The sequence below is a fragment of the Sturnira hondurensis genome, unplaced genomic scaffold (assembly GCF_014824575.4).
Source record: "Sturnira hondurensis isolate 20B ecotype Veracruz unplaced genomic scaffold, ASM1482457v3 Scaffold0021795, whole genome shotgun sequence".
Taxonomy (NCBI): domain Eukaryota; kingdom Metazoa; phylum Chordata; class Mammalia; order Chiroptera; family Phyllostomidae; genus Sturnira; species Sturnira hondurensis.
This window is the reverse complement of record NW_028094426.1, coordinates 1,564,304-1,577,303: the sequence shown is the minus strand read 5'-3', so window position 1 is coordinate 1,577,303 and position 13,000 is coordinate 1,564,304. Positions and strand designations below refer to the sequence as shown.

Genomic DNA, 13,000 nt, shown 5'->3' with positions numbered 1-13,000 from the left:
TCAAGCATGTAAATGCTCTGCATTTATTACCAGGATAATTTAGAAGAGGCCTGACTAATCCAAGATCTTCCATCCACACTAGCTGTTTCTGGGCCTCAGTTTCCTAACCCATAAAATGAGAAGATTAAACCACTTCATCGCCAAACTCCAAATCATCCAGTCTAGCTCTAAATTTCTTTGATTCCATGATTTTGTGTTGCAGTGTAAAAAATACAGGTAAATGGCATTCAGAGTTAAACGTATGAACTCCCATCCAATATAAGCAGCAAAATCCCTTTAGCAGATTTTTACCATCAACGCATTTCCCTCCTAGCCACTGCACCCTGGAAGATGTGACCCCCTAATGCATCGGGCAAGACAGGAGCTAACCACTCATCTGCTCCTACTAAACGTTCTCCAAAATGTGGCACACTTTGAGTGACCTGGGTCGAACATATTAGAACTCCTATTTATAAGTTTAAATAGCAAGAATATAAGCCAGACAATTATTTAATGCGGACACTGGCACCACCATTCAGTCCACCTGCAGGTCTATCTGGAGACCCATGTATCCCGCAGAGTGGGAGCTCCACAGACTCCACGTGTGAGTGAAATCATGTGGGGTTTGTCTTTCTCTGATTCATTTCACTCAGCACAATACCCTCTAGGTCCTTTCATGCTGTTGCAAATGGTAAGATCTCACTCTTTTTAATGGCCAAGTAATATTCCATTATATTTAGCTCCACAGCTACTTCTCCACCTGTCTACTGTTGGACACTGGGGTTGATTCCATAGCTCAGCTATTGTAAGTAACACTGCAATGAGCATAGCGGTGCATATGTTCTTTTGAATCAGCATTTTGGGTTTCTTCAGATATATACCCAGAAGCGGAATTGCTTGGCTATAAGACAGGCCCATTTTTAATTTTGAGGGGAACCTCCACACTATTTTCCATCATGGCTGCACCAATTCGCACTCCCATTCACACAAATTAAAGAGTAAAAATTTTTAAAAAGAGCTCCCTGTAGAGTGGGCTGTGGGAACAAACCTGGCTATAGGTTTGTTAAAATAGGAACAAAAGGGCCTGTTATTGGTCAGTAAACAATAAGCTGTCAATTCTCTTTGGTCTCAAAAAAAAGCTTTGGAGAGCCAACTGCACTCGGTTATACCCTGTGTTCTCGAGAGTTGATAGCTCAACAGACACCCATACTTATATCTAACATTCCCGTCAACTTGAATCTGATACTGTAACATAAGAACTAACCATCATCACAAGAAGGAAACAGCCGAATAGAGTAATTTGGAAGGTGGATTCTCTTCTATTTTTGACAACAATCAGGAAGTTTAAGTTACTGCACAACTGCAAAGAAAACTAACTTACAGGTTAACTTTTTTTCATTGATAGAAATTGAATTACTTAAAAAAAAAAACAAACCTCTGTGTTCCTGCCCCAGGATGTCGACAAGTGAGTACCTTAGGAACACCGAGTTTGACGAAGGGTGGGAGTAGAGGTTAGAGGTAAAAGAGAAGACTGAGAACAAAGCACCAAGGTCCCCAACTCAGCTGCCATCAAAGCAGCACCAAATTTATCTGTGGGCTATATTGAGTCATTTGAGTAACGAGTTCAAGGATTTAAAAAAATGAAACACAAAACCACTGTTCTGCCATGTATTAAGAATGCCCTTTACCTCCATAACTCTGACAGAAACACACACAGACACATGCCTCACCACAACAAAGAGGGACACGGCTACCCCTAAAGACACGTCACAAGTCATGCAGTACAGGTGCCTCTGAGGAAAGAGGGATCCTTATTTGTACTGGACCTCGCTAACATGCCGCCTCAGTAAGTGCAAATTTCCAAACCCCTGATGAGGCAGTATTTGTACCCAGAGAGCCCAAGCAGGACCTTTCAAACAAGGAACTGAACGCCTACGACATGAGTGACGCATCTCTTACCCAGCGGAGTGAAGAGAGCCACTGCGGAGATGAGGAAGCCCAGCACCAGTCCAACGCACAGCATGCAGAGCATGAGGATTCCAAATCGCCACCAAGCAGCTACCAGGAAAATCCCACCGATGCTTCCAGCGACCGCTGTCAGAATCAGACGAACTGAACACAGAGAGAAGATGAACTGTTTAGCTTCTCCTGCTGTGTGCTGTAGACACGATAGGCCTCTCTGTTGGTCGAACACCGACAGAAGGTTGGCGGACTCTTCAGTGGTGCTAAGAAACCGGCCCAGGCTCTGCCTGGGGAGGGGCCCGTCTGAGAGGCGAACACTCGCAGGGAGAGCTAAACCTCCCAGACCGAGTGACAGGCATGGCCTGGCACCACCTATAATTTGGGGCTGAAGAAGAAGGGGTGACAAGCATTCTGTTAATGTGACAAGGAAGGAGGGTTTGTCTGAGTTTTAAGGTAAAGAAAATCTTAACATTTTGACTGTAATAAATCTCACATTTCAATATACTGAATAGCACATAGCTGGAACACAGATTTATATTCCACATGGCCCTTCATTTCCCAAAGAACTAATTTACCAATTACCAAAAACTTGAAAGAGAAGGTCTGTGAGCAGTTTAGAAAAGTCGTTTAGAACACAGGTTTTATATTATTTTACACACATAATAGCATGTCACACACAACACTGGCCAAACTGTAGAAGCAAAGGTGGAGTGTAAACATAGCATCTTGCTTCTTGCACACCCAACTAAACTACATTGCTTTTACTTACCATCATACTTAATAGGTGTCAGTCTTGTAATCAGTATATAAAAGAAGAATCCCATGAAGATAAAGCCTATGAAGAATAATTCTAGTAGCAAACCACCAGGAAAAGAAAAAAACACGTTTAAGGTTAGGTATACTTTTTACAATGCAACTTAAATATCTAATGTACAAGTTCATGCTTACACCTTAGGAATTCTGAGAAAAATTATTATCTAAAAGAGAAAAAAGTCAGAACTCATTGGTAGTGATTATTACTATTAAATAGGTATAATATTAAAGTATTAACCATAGAATATACCTTCTTATATATAGGTCAATTTCAATTGCTCAGTTGTTAATTTCTGAGCTCATTTTAATATATTTATACTTCCTTCTTAAAGAATATTATTTTTCTCACTGTGTACAATCTCAAATTGCACACCAAATTTCAACTTGTTAGATTAGCAAAACTAAAATTTTAAAGGTAAAAAAAACCCATATATTCCAAAGAGAAATGTAGCTTTTCTATCTTTTTTAAACGTACCTTCTCCTGTTTAGGATGAACAACCAACTATTGTCTCCATCCATTAAAATACCTAGTGACATCTTTGGCACCTTGCATACAGTTAGCAATTAAATTCTTTGTTACAGAAGCATTCTACACTTTGAGGAATTGTACATTCTTCACAAGAGTCCCCCCCAATCAAGAACAAAGATACAGTGGTGGAGGAAAAGGAACTGCCATTTTGAACAGTTTAGTTAGGCAAGTTGGAAGAGTTTTATGAGATCAGGGCTATGTTCCCTCTCCCTGTGATGCTGCGTTTATACTCCCTGTTAACGAATAAGGAATTTTTTTAGTAACTGCAAACATTAGTTACATAAAAGGCAATCCAAAGAATTCAAATCCATCCGGTGAGCATAATTTACACTCTCCTCCCAGCACTGGGTGTCACTGAGCAGATGGTGGGGTTCCCGTCCGCTGTCTGCACCTCCCAGGACCAAGCAGGCATTTCAATCTCACTGTACCTGGAGGCCCCCAGCCTGACTGACATGAAAGCATGTCAATCACCATCACCAAAACCCACACATCCTTTTCTTCACACTGACATCCTGAGTTCTAACCTGTTATCTTTAGCCAACTATCCAATCTAGCAATGGAAGAAGTTTGCTGCACAAATGAAATGTCATCCTCCTCTTAACAAGAGAAGGTTACACTCATTATTCAGAAAAGAGAAAAGTGCAAATCAACTCAGAATCTGTACTAAAACAACACAGCCACAATCTATGAGAACAGTGGAGATAAACTACAGGTCATAAATTCCCCCACAGTATTTAAGAAAAAAGACCACAAGGCATATAAGTAGCAACTACATCAGACATAATACCTGTTTTCCAGAATCTGTGTCCGAAGAAACAAATGAAGAAACCAAGCAGGGCAAAAAGAGTGAAAAACACTTTGGTAGATGTTCTTCCTAAAAATTAAGAAGATTTAGTGGATAATATAAATAATTTGATACTTTATATTTAGTTAATAGAACAAAGCTTCATGAAAAAAGCAAAGTCACCTGGCAATAATGCATTTTGTACACATGTGATTTGTTTTTAAAGTACCCTTGCCCCCCACCCCCCGTTAATTGTATACGGGCAATGGCTCCTAGTATGAAAAGGAGAAATTAAAAAGCATACGCTTCCTGACAGAAACATGTAACATATTCTTGGTGGGGGAGGTGGGGAGGAAGTGGGGAAGAAGGAGGAGAGAAAGTGTACTTAAAACAAACAATTCCGTTTCCTCACAAATAAACTACAAGAAAAAAAGGAGGAAGGGAGGTGGAAGAACTGGATTAAAACAAATTTAAGAGACACGTGAACTAAATCAAATGTTCAGCCCTCATCTGAAACCTGATTTGTTTGCAAACAAAAAACTGTGAAAAGCAACTGGGATGACTGGGGAAACGTCAGCATCGGCTGTTAATTTAAAACCACTAAGGAATTACCTTCGCTATTTTTAATTGAAACTTGTGTTAATGATATGGTGGCTGTATTTTTTAAACAGGGCATTTAATCTTAAAATTTGCATACTGAAATTCTGTGAGCAAAATGATCATTCAGTGATTTGCTCCCAAAGAATCCAGTGATAAAGGAGCTGGGGAGCCAGAGACACAGGTGAGTGTATCGGTAAAACAAGATAATATCTATGAATCAGAACTGTTTAGGCTGAATAATGGTACATGGAAGTTAAGTTTTCCATAACAAAAAATTTTAATATTGCTTTGGGGGGAAAATGTAGCACTGAGAAAATAGAAAAGTGCATCAACAATAAATCACAACATGCTTCGTGATGCCAAAGGATACAAGATCCATTCCACCCTGGCTGGTGTGGCTCAGTGGATTGAGTGCCGGCCTGCAAACCACAGAGTCACTGGTTTGATTCCCAGTCAGGGCACATGCCTGGGTTGCAGGCCCGGTCCCCAGCTGGGGATGCACGAGAGGCAAACACACACTGATGTTCCTCTCCCTCCTTCTCCCTCCCTTCCCTTCTCTCTAAAAATAAATAGATAAATAACAAAATCAAACAAAACGCCTGTACAAAACTCGTAAAAAACGTTACAAACCCAGCACCAATCAAAACACATAAGCTACTTATGAGTGCTCAGATGGACATAACACAAAGACCTACATTTAAATAAGAAATATGAGATAGAAGACCAGAATTTGTAGGGCATAATACACACCTACATATCAGCTTTTCTGAGAAGAACCCAAAAGAAAGATAAAATGAAAGATAATGCCACAATCTGCTTATTTTAAGTCCTGTGGCTGGGAATTGATGAAGGGAAGGAATGTAGCCTGCTTCTTTAAAAAAAGGAACTGTAATTCATCCCCAGTTGATGAGAGAAAGCTCTTCTTTACAGAAAAATACTATACAGAACTATAAATAGAATAAAAAGCAAACAGCACATGTGAACTAGCATTTGAGGGATCTGGTTGAAGATTATGCAAAAATTTGTGTAGCTATTTTTGCAACTTCTCCATTTCAAAATAAAATGTTAAGGACACACACAGAGAATGATCTTGTCACAACTCTGCTGCCACCTCTGCTGTACCTAAATAACCACTGATATCTCCCATGTGGATTATTATAATGGCCTGCTAATCAAGGTTTTTGCTCTTGCCCCAACTTTTTTTTAAAAAGCAGCCAGAGCGATCCCATTAAAATATGAGTCCAATCATGGCACTGTTTGCTCAAACCCTCCAATGCCTTTCGATTTCATGCCAAATAAAGGCTATGCATTGTGACAGGAGCTGCCTGCCCAGGAAATTCTCGGCCTCCTCCAGCCACTGCTCTTGCTACAGCTCCTCGCCACACCATGAGCTCCCAGCTGAGGGACTCGGCACCTGCGGTTCCCCCTACCTGGCAGGTACCCCCTACCTGGCAGGTACCCCCGGACACGTGGCTCCCTGCCTCACTCTGGGTCTGTACCCAAATACTACTTTCCCAGCAAGGACTCCCCTGGGCACGCTATCTCAATTTCTTCTCTCACAGCCAGTTGTTGTCCCTTTTCTACTTCACTGGTGCTTCTTAGCAATCATCACTTTCTTTTGTGTTATGTCACAAATTTCTCTTATCTATCTTATCTCCCACTAAAACCTAGGCTCCAGGATGGCAAGTATTTTGTCTGTTTTATTAATTGCTATGTCCCAGTGCCGAGAGCAGAGAGTGAGGTAGTGTAAGGGCTTAGACAACATTTGTAGAATGAATGAATGGATGGATGAATGAGGGAATGAATACTATACAATAGCACTTTTTAATATTCTTAAATTCTGTATTAACTGATAAAGGTCTGCACAGCCAAAGAACTTGTCGAGTGTAAATCCTACTCACCAAGAGAAGAGCAACTGCCCTCCATCGCCTCGAAGCTGCAAGCATATGTGTGAGCAGGCACATACGCAGCAGACGTATTGAGAACCGGGTCCCAAACAATGACATTATAAATGACGCCTTGTCCCCGGAGGGAGGAGAAGGAAACACTTGTCTTATCATTAGCTGTCAGAGTAACCACCTGAAGCCAAAATAATGCATGATTAGTGTTTAGACTTTTTTAAAAAGGCTGTTCTATTATAATCTACTTACATGTGATAATTGCATTTTAAAATTAAAATACAATTCTTGTTTAAAGTATACACCAACCTATTTAGCATTGTCAAAAAATTGTCCTACACAGTTTGTATGTACTATAAACAAGCTTTTACCCAAATGTTTCCAAAGCTTTGTGTAGTGTTAAATGTTAGTAATTAAGTAAAATGAGATCTAAATAACATGTAAAGGCTAGTTAGAACAAAGCAAAAAATAATTTTTTCTCATTGGCTAGATTATGAACAGCAGAGGCGCAGGAACCATATTTCTCTTGCTCTAGCCTTCCCTCAGTGCTCAGCACAATGCCCCCCCGCACAGGGTACGTGCTCAGCAAATGCTGGGCATTACTACTAGTCACAGAGCTGACAGTCTGTTCACACCTCACAGACGGCACCCATTTAGTTTTGTTTAACAGGCTCTGAAATAAGAAAACATTACATGTAGTTGTGTTATGCAATAGTCCTTCACTTCAAAACTTCCTTTTTAAAGGTCACTTTTTAAATAAGTAATACATGTTACAGAAGAAACAAAAACCCTATGTAATCATAATACAGTTATGTTCCTAATAATATAAGTGAGAACATTAAATATTGTTTTCTGAAATAAATAATTGTGAGACTCTTAGAGGACTTCCACTGTTTAAAAATATTGTTTAGTCTTCATAAATGTTTCCTGGGCAAAGTATTTGGTCAAGTTCAACAAAATGTACCTCCTATTCACTCAGGTTTTTGCATCAACAATAAATCACATCTGGATTATTATTATGCAATTTCCCTTACAGAAATAGTGAAATAACAATACAATGAATAAACTACATACCACCACTTAGATTTAACCACTGTTAATGTTTTGCCATATGTGCTTTTCTATCCCTCCCCCCTTCTCCTCCTCCCCTCTATTTTTCCTGCTGAACTGTTTCAAAGTGAGTTAACGGATACCATGACCTTCCCCTTCTAAATATTATACCTCAGCATGCATGTCATAAAGCAGTGTTTCTCAGACTTAATGTGCCCAGGAATCACGGACAGTTTGTTAAAATTCAGATTCTGAAGCTGTTGGTCAGAGGAGGTACCTGACTTTCTGCTCTTCTGCCAATTTCTCTGGTGACGCCAACCTGTGCCACCAATTCCTCCACCGCCACTTGAGTAGCACGACATGATATATGAAGGATATTCTCCTACACGCCCACAATACCTTAGCTCTCCTAAGAAAACTAATAATTTCCTATGTGACACAGGTCCATATTCAGATTTTTTCCAAACATTTGTATAGCTTTTCTCCCCTTAACCGTGCACAGCACCCATCTCTGTAATCCAGAAGTCCCTCCCACCACCCCACTCCCTCTCACCCAACAACTTCTGCAACGATCAAGGGCAGTCACTCTGTAGAGTAGTCCGCAATCTGCGCTTTTCAGATTGTGCTCATGGTGCCCCACTTGTACTTTTATCCCCCACTGGTTCTGTAAACAGGAACTCCCAGGAATGGATTCGGGTTAAACACGTTTTGTTAGACCATTCCACAGGTGATGGTAATGGTGAGACGTCAGCCCGCATTCGTGTGAGCACATAGTGCAGGTGGACCCACTGTCAGGGAAGCTATGCTGACCACATGGGTAAGGAGGAAACAATCAGATCATCCCACTCTGAAAACAGTTTTCCCTTTACAAATAGGATGAAACTGGGGGTGAAAGAGAGGGAGAGAACCATCAATCAGCTGCCTCTTGTACATGCTCTGCCTGGAGACTGAACCCACAACCCAGGCATGTGTCCTGACCAGGAATGGAGCTCACAACCTTTCACTTTGCGAGACAAAGCCCAACCAACTGAGCCACAGTGGCCAGGGCAATCTGCAGGTGCCAATTAGGCATGCTGGCAGTAAGCTGTCCCTCAACAATCTTTCACCTAATGATCCTTGCCTGAATTATTTCACTGAGGGTCACAAAATATTTTTTTTTAAATATTTTATTTATTTATTTTCAGAAAGAGGGGAAGGAAAGGAGAGAGGGAGAGAAATATCAATGTGTGGGACTTCCGCCAAGATGGAGGCATAGGTGGAAACACTGTGCCTTCTCCCACAACCAAGTTTGGATACAACAAAGTTTTGGAGAACTAAGACACACCCAGAGGCCAGAAAACTGAATTATACGGAAGTCCGACAGCTACAAACCGTTCAACGGGGACGGTAAGAGAGGCAGAACCAGCAGTGGAGCAGGGTCGGGAAGGACAGACCTAGGAGCGCAGGCAGCCCGGACCTAGTCGGGGTGAGGGGCAGACTGACCAAGGTCGCACATTCGTGCGCAGTGAGACGGACCACGCAGGCCCCAGCGGGCGAACCCAGTGGTGGAGGGCTGACAGCAGTGGCACACTCACGTGCAGTGGAGCAGGGCGCGTGGCCCTGGTGACGGTGTTGGCTGCAGTGCCGGTGGGGGTCGCGGCGGCGGCGGGCGCCGGAGGGAAGCCATTGTCCCTCTTTGACCCCGCCCCCACATACGACGTCACAACCCAGCAACTGAGTGGCCCTGCTCTGGTGAAAACCTAGGGCTCCGTTCTTGCTACTTAACAGGCACGACCAGCCCAAAAGATGGCACAAGAAGAACTCAAAGTCCCAGAGCCAATAACTCTAAGTGACCAACAGATTGCCAGGCTCTCAGGAGCCCAATTTAAAGCACTATTTATCAGGATGCTCACAGAATTGGTAGAGTACAGTCACAAATTAGAGGAACATATGAAGGCTAAACTAATTGAAATGAAGGGAGAGGTCCAGGAAACCAATAGCGATGGAAAGGAAAATGGGACTTAAATCAATGGAATGGACCAGAAGGAAGAATGAAACATCCGACCAGAAAGGAATGAAGAAATGAGAATTCAAAAAAATGAGGAGAGGCTTAGGAACCTCCAGGACATCTTTAAATGTTCCAACATCCGGATTATAGGGGTACCAGAAGGGGGAAAGAAACAGCCACGAGTGGAAAATGTATTTGAACAAATAATAAAGGAGAACTTCCCCAGTCTGGCAAAGGAAATAGACTTCCAGGAAATCCAGGAAGCTCAGAGAGTGCCAAAGAAGTTGGACCCAAGAAGGAACACACCAAGGCACATCATAATTACATTAGCCAAGACTAAAATGAAGGAGAGACTCCTAGAAGCATCAAGGGATAAGGGGACAGTCACCTACAAAGGAGTACCCATCAGACTGTCAGCGGATTTCTCAAAAGAGACCTTACAGGCAAGAAGGGGCTGGAGAGAAGTATTCCAAGTCATGAAATCCAAAGACCTACAGCCAAGATTGCTTTGTCCAGCAAAACTTTCATTTAGAATGGAAGGACAGATAAAGTGCTTCTCAGACAAGGTCAAGTTCAGGGAGTTCATCATCACCAAGCCCTTATTATAAGAAATGCTAAAGGGACTTATATAAGAAAGAGATGATGAAAAATATCAACAGTGAAAGGACAGCAAACACACAGGTATTAACAACCACACCTAAAACAAAAGCAAACCAAGAGGACAGCTAGATCAGGAGTGGAACCATAGAAATGAAGAACACATGGAGGGTTAGAAACAGGGGGGTGGGAGGAGGAGAAGGGGGGAGAAGGCACAGAAAATAGCATAGATGGTAGGTAGAAAATAGATAGGGGGGAGGGCGAGAATAGTGGGGGAAATATAGAATCTAAAGAAGTTGAAACACGTGGTTATAAACTAAGGGGGGAGAAGGGTGGGGGAGGGAGTGTGCGGGTGGAGGGGAATAGAACAACTGTAATGGTATAATCAATAAACTGTATTTAAAAAAAAAGAAATATCAATGTGTGGCTGCCTCTCATGTGTCCCCCACTGGGAACTGGCCTGCAACCCAGGCATGTGCCCTGACTGGGAATCGAACCGTGATCCTTTGCTTCACAGGCCCGCGCTCAATCCACTGAGCTACACCAGCCAGGGCAGGGTCACAAAATATTGATTTTCTATTCCTTCTACACTTACTAGTTGGCAATATTCTGTAAGAGCTTCCTCTCATAAACTGAGAATGAATTACAGTTCCTCCTTCCCTGTATATATTTTAAGAATTATTTGGTCTAAGAGTCTCTTCCAAGGGTAGCAAGCTTTTTCTTTTTCTTTTTCTATCAGTACAAACTTGTTTTTATTAATTCAAGACTATAATTAATCATTTACTTTTTGTTCATTGAATTATCCCAAAGTTGTAAGTGTGAGCCTCCTCAAACAGGTTCCAGAGTCTTTTTGACATGTCCTCACTAATCACTGAGAGCTTCCTTGAATTCTGGCACACAATATTCTCTTAACTGAAAGTTAAAAAGTAACTTAAAAGGACCCTGTTCTGTGAGTTCTTGTATTCTTTGTAAGAATAAACATGGTCTTCAAAATTTCTTACTTTAAAAGGATAAACTATACACTTTTCCCAATTTGTGAATAAGCACAATCAGTTTTCTCATCCAAGGCTCCCTCTTAGCATGGGGCAAAGACATCCTAGGTGACAAAGCAACGAAACGAGATCTCACTCTAGAGCAGACTGACCTCCTAGGCTAACCACATAAACCCTGTTGCAATTACTTCTTTCTCTATGATCTGGCAATCTCTCAACCTTCTAGGGAGAATCAGAGTAGTCTAGAAAAACACTACCCATCAACCATGAGACTAGGGATGACCTTGTATATCAAACTGCTATCAAGCACCTTTTAAGACATAAAATCCTGCCCTGAACCTGAAATTTTAATGTGCACAGGAATCACATGGGGGATCTTGTAAAATGCAAATTACACCTGTGGCAGTCTGGAGTGAAACCCAAGAGTCTGCGATGCTAAGAAACTCCTAGGTGATGCCAGTCCTTCTGGTCCATGCCTCACGCGTGGAGTAGCAAGAATGGAGGTCCAAAAGCTCAGGGAAATTTTTCCTCCAAGTTAGAGGCTTGAGAGGAAAATCCCTAGTCCCTAGTCTCCATTTCTCTGGAATGACAGAGAAAGAAGTCATTCCAACAGGGTTTATGTGGTTAGCCTAGGAGGTCAGTCTGCTGTAGAGTGACATCTTGTTTCGTTGCTTAATGGAGCTTGGGCTTAAACAGTAATGCCACACCAATGAGTGCATCTTTAAATAGTTTCTTTTTTTCTCTCGAAATACTATAACCTTTATATTTGCCAAAAGTTTTAAGGTCATTCCATCCTGGAATGACCAAGCGAAGAGTAAAATAATAAGCTCCTGGTAACTTCTCCTCTACTCAAACTCGCACAAAGGTGTTGCGATCTGGCCCTTTGTGGGAGCCAGATCAACAGAATCGGACTGTTTACCTTAATAGCATTTGCTGTCACGTGAGGCACTTCAGCCATCCTCTGCAGATGCGTCAGCAACGCCTCCTCGGTGAGGTCATTCTCAGGCAGAAAATACTGATAGACGTCATACTGCAATCTCCACCTAGTGTCCTGTCCCATCCTGACGTCACATGGCGGAGATTCTGTGCCTCTAAAGTCAAGCAACAAAATGAAACACGAATCCCTTGTGGGGGATGACCCATTTATAAAAAGGAACCAAAAGCTCGAATTTCAAACTTCTGGAACAACAATTCGTTTTGGCATTCTGAAGAGTAACGACACACTGACGGGCAGTATGATGAAACAACCAGATGTTAACGTCAGCAGTCAGGTCTAGAGTCAAGTGCCAGCTTTGCCATTTGTTAACTGTAAGTGGGCAAGTCACGTAATCTTAATGACCCTTAGGGAGCTACTCTGTAAAATACGAACAACTGCCACTTAATAAACTGTGTAGAATTAAGTGACGACACAGAGCACTCAGCACTGTGGATGACGCGCAGAGGCCACTCAAATATTACTCAAATGTCAGCTATCGTTATTACAGTGAAAACTAAAGCAGAGTTTTAATCAAAATAATAAAACCCTCACCAAAAAAAGTAGGCTTCACGGCTCCAAAATGCTCTCTATATTTAAAACTCTTTACAGGGCTTCTAGTCAAGATGGAGGCACAGGTAAACAAGCTTTACCTCCTTGTGCAACCACAAGGAGAATGACAACTAAACCTCAACAACAAGTAACACCCAGAAAGGACTATTATGAAACCGAACTGTATGGAAGTTGGACAACCAAGGATTTGAAGAAGCCACATCCGTCCTGATGAGGAGGAGGGGTGGGGATGTGAGGCTGGGGCAGAGGCAGCAGAAGAGGTA

The 13,000-nt window shown here is 42.0% G+C and overlaps 1 protein-coding gene across 2 annotated transcripts in view; it reads right to left on the bottom strand.

Moving 5' to 3' along the window:
* TM7SF3 (transmembrane 7 superfamily member 3) overlaps positions 1–13,000 on the bottom strand; it is a 30,308-nt gene that overhangs the window by 6,533 nt on the left and 10,775 nt on the right. The window contains exons 5-9 of one of the 2 annotated variants that reach the window (XM_037033825.1): positions 12,111–12,282; positions 6,569–6,746; positions 4,071–4,157; positions 2,711–2,791; positions 1,939–2,091 (exon numbers count right to left, since the gene is read on the bottom strand). In XM_037033825.1, the coding sequence (XP_036889720.1) occupies positions 1,939–2,091; positions 2,711–2,791; positions 4,071–4,157; positions 6,569–6,746; positions 12,111–12,282 (671 nt within the window). The remainder of the gene's footprint in view (positions 1–1,938; positions 2,092–2,710; positions 2,792–4,070; positions 4,158–6,568; positions 6,747–12,110; positions 12,283–13,000) is intronic. The other variant, XM_037033826.1, reaches the window with a different exon arrangement.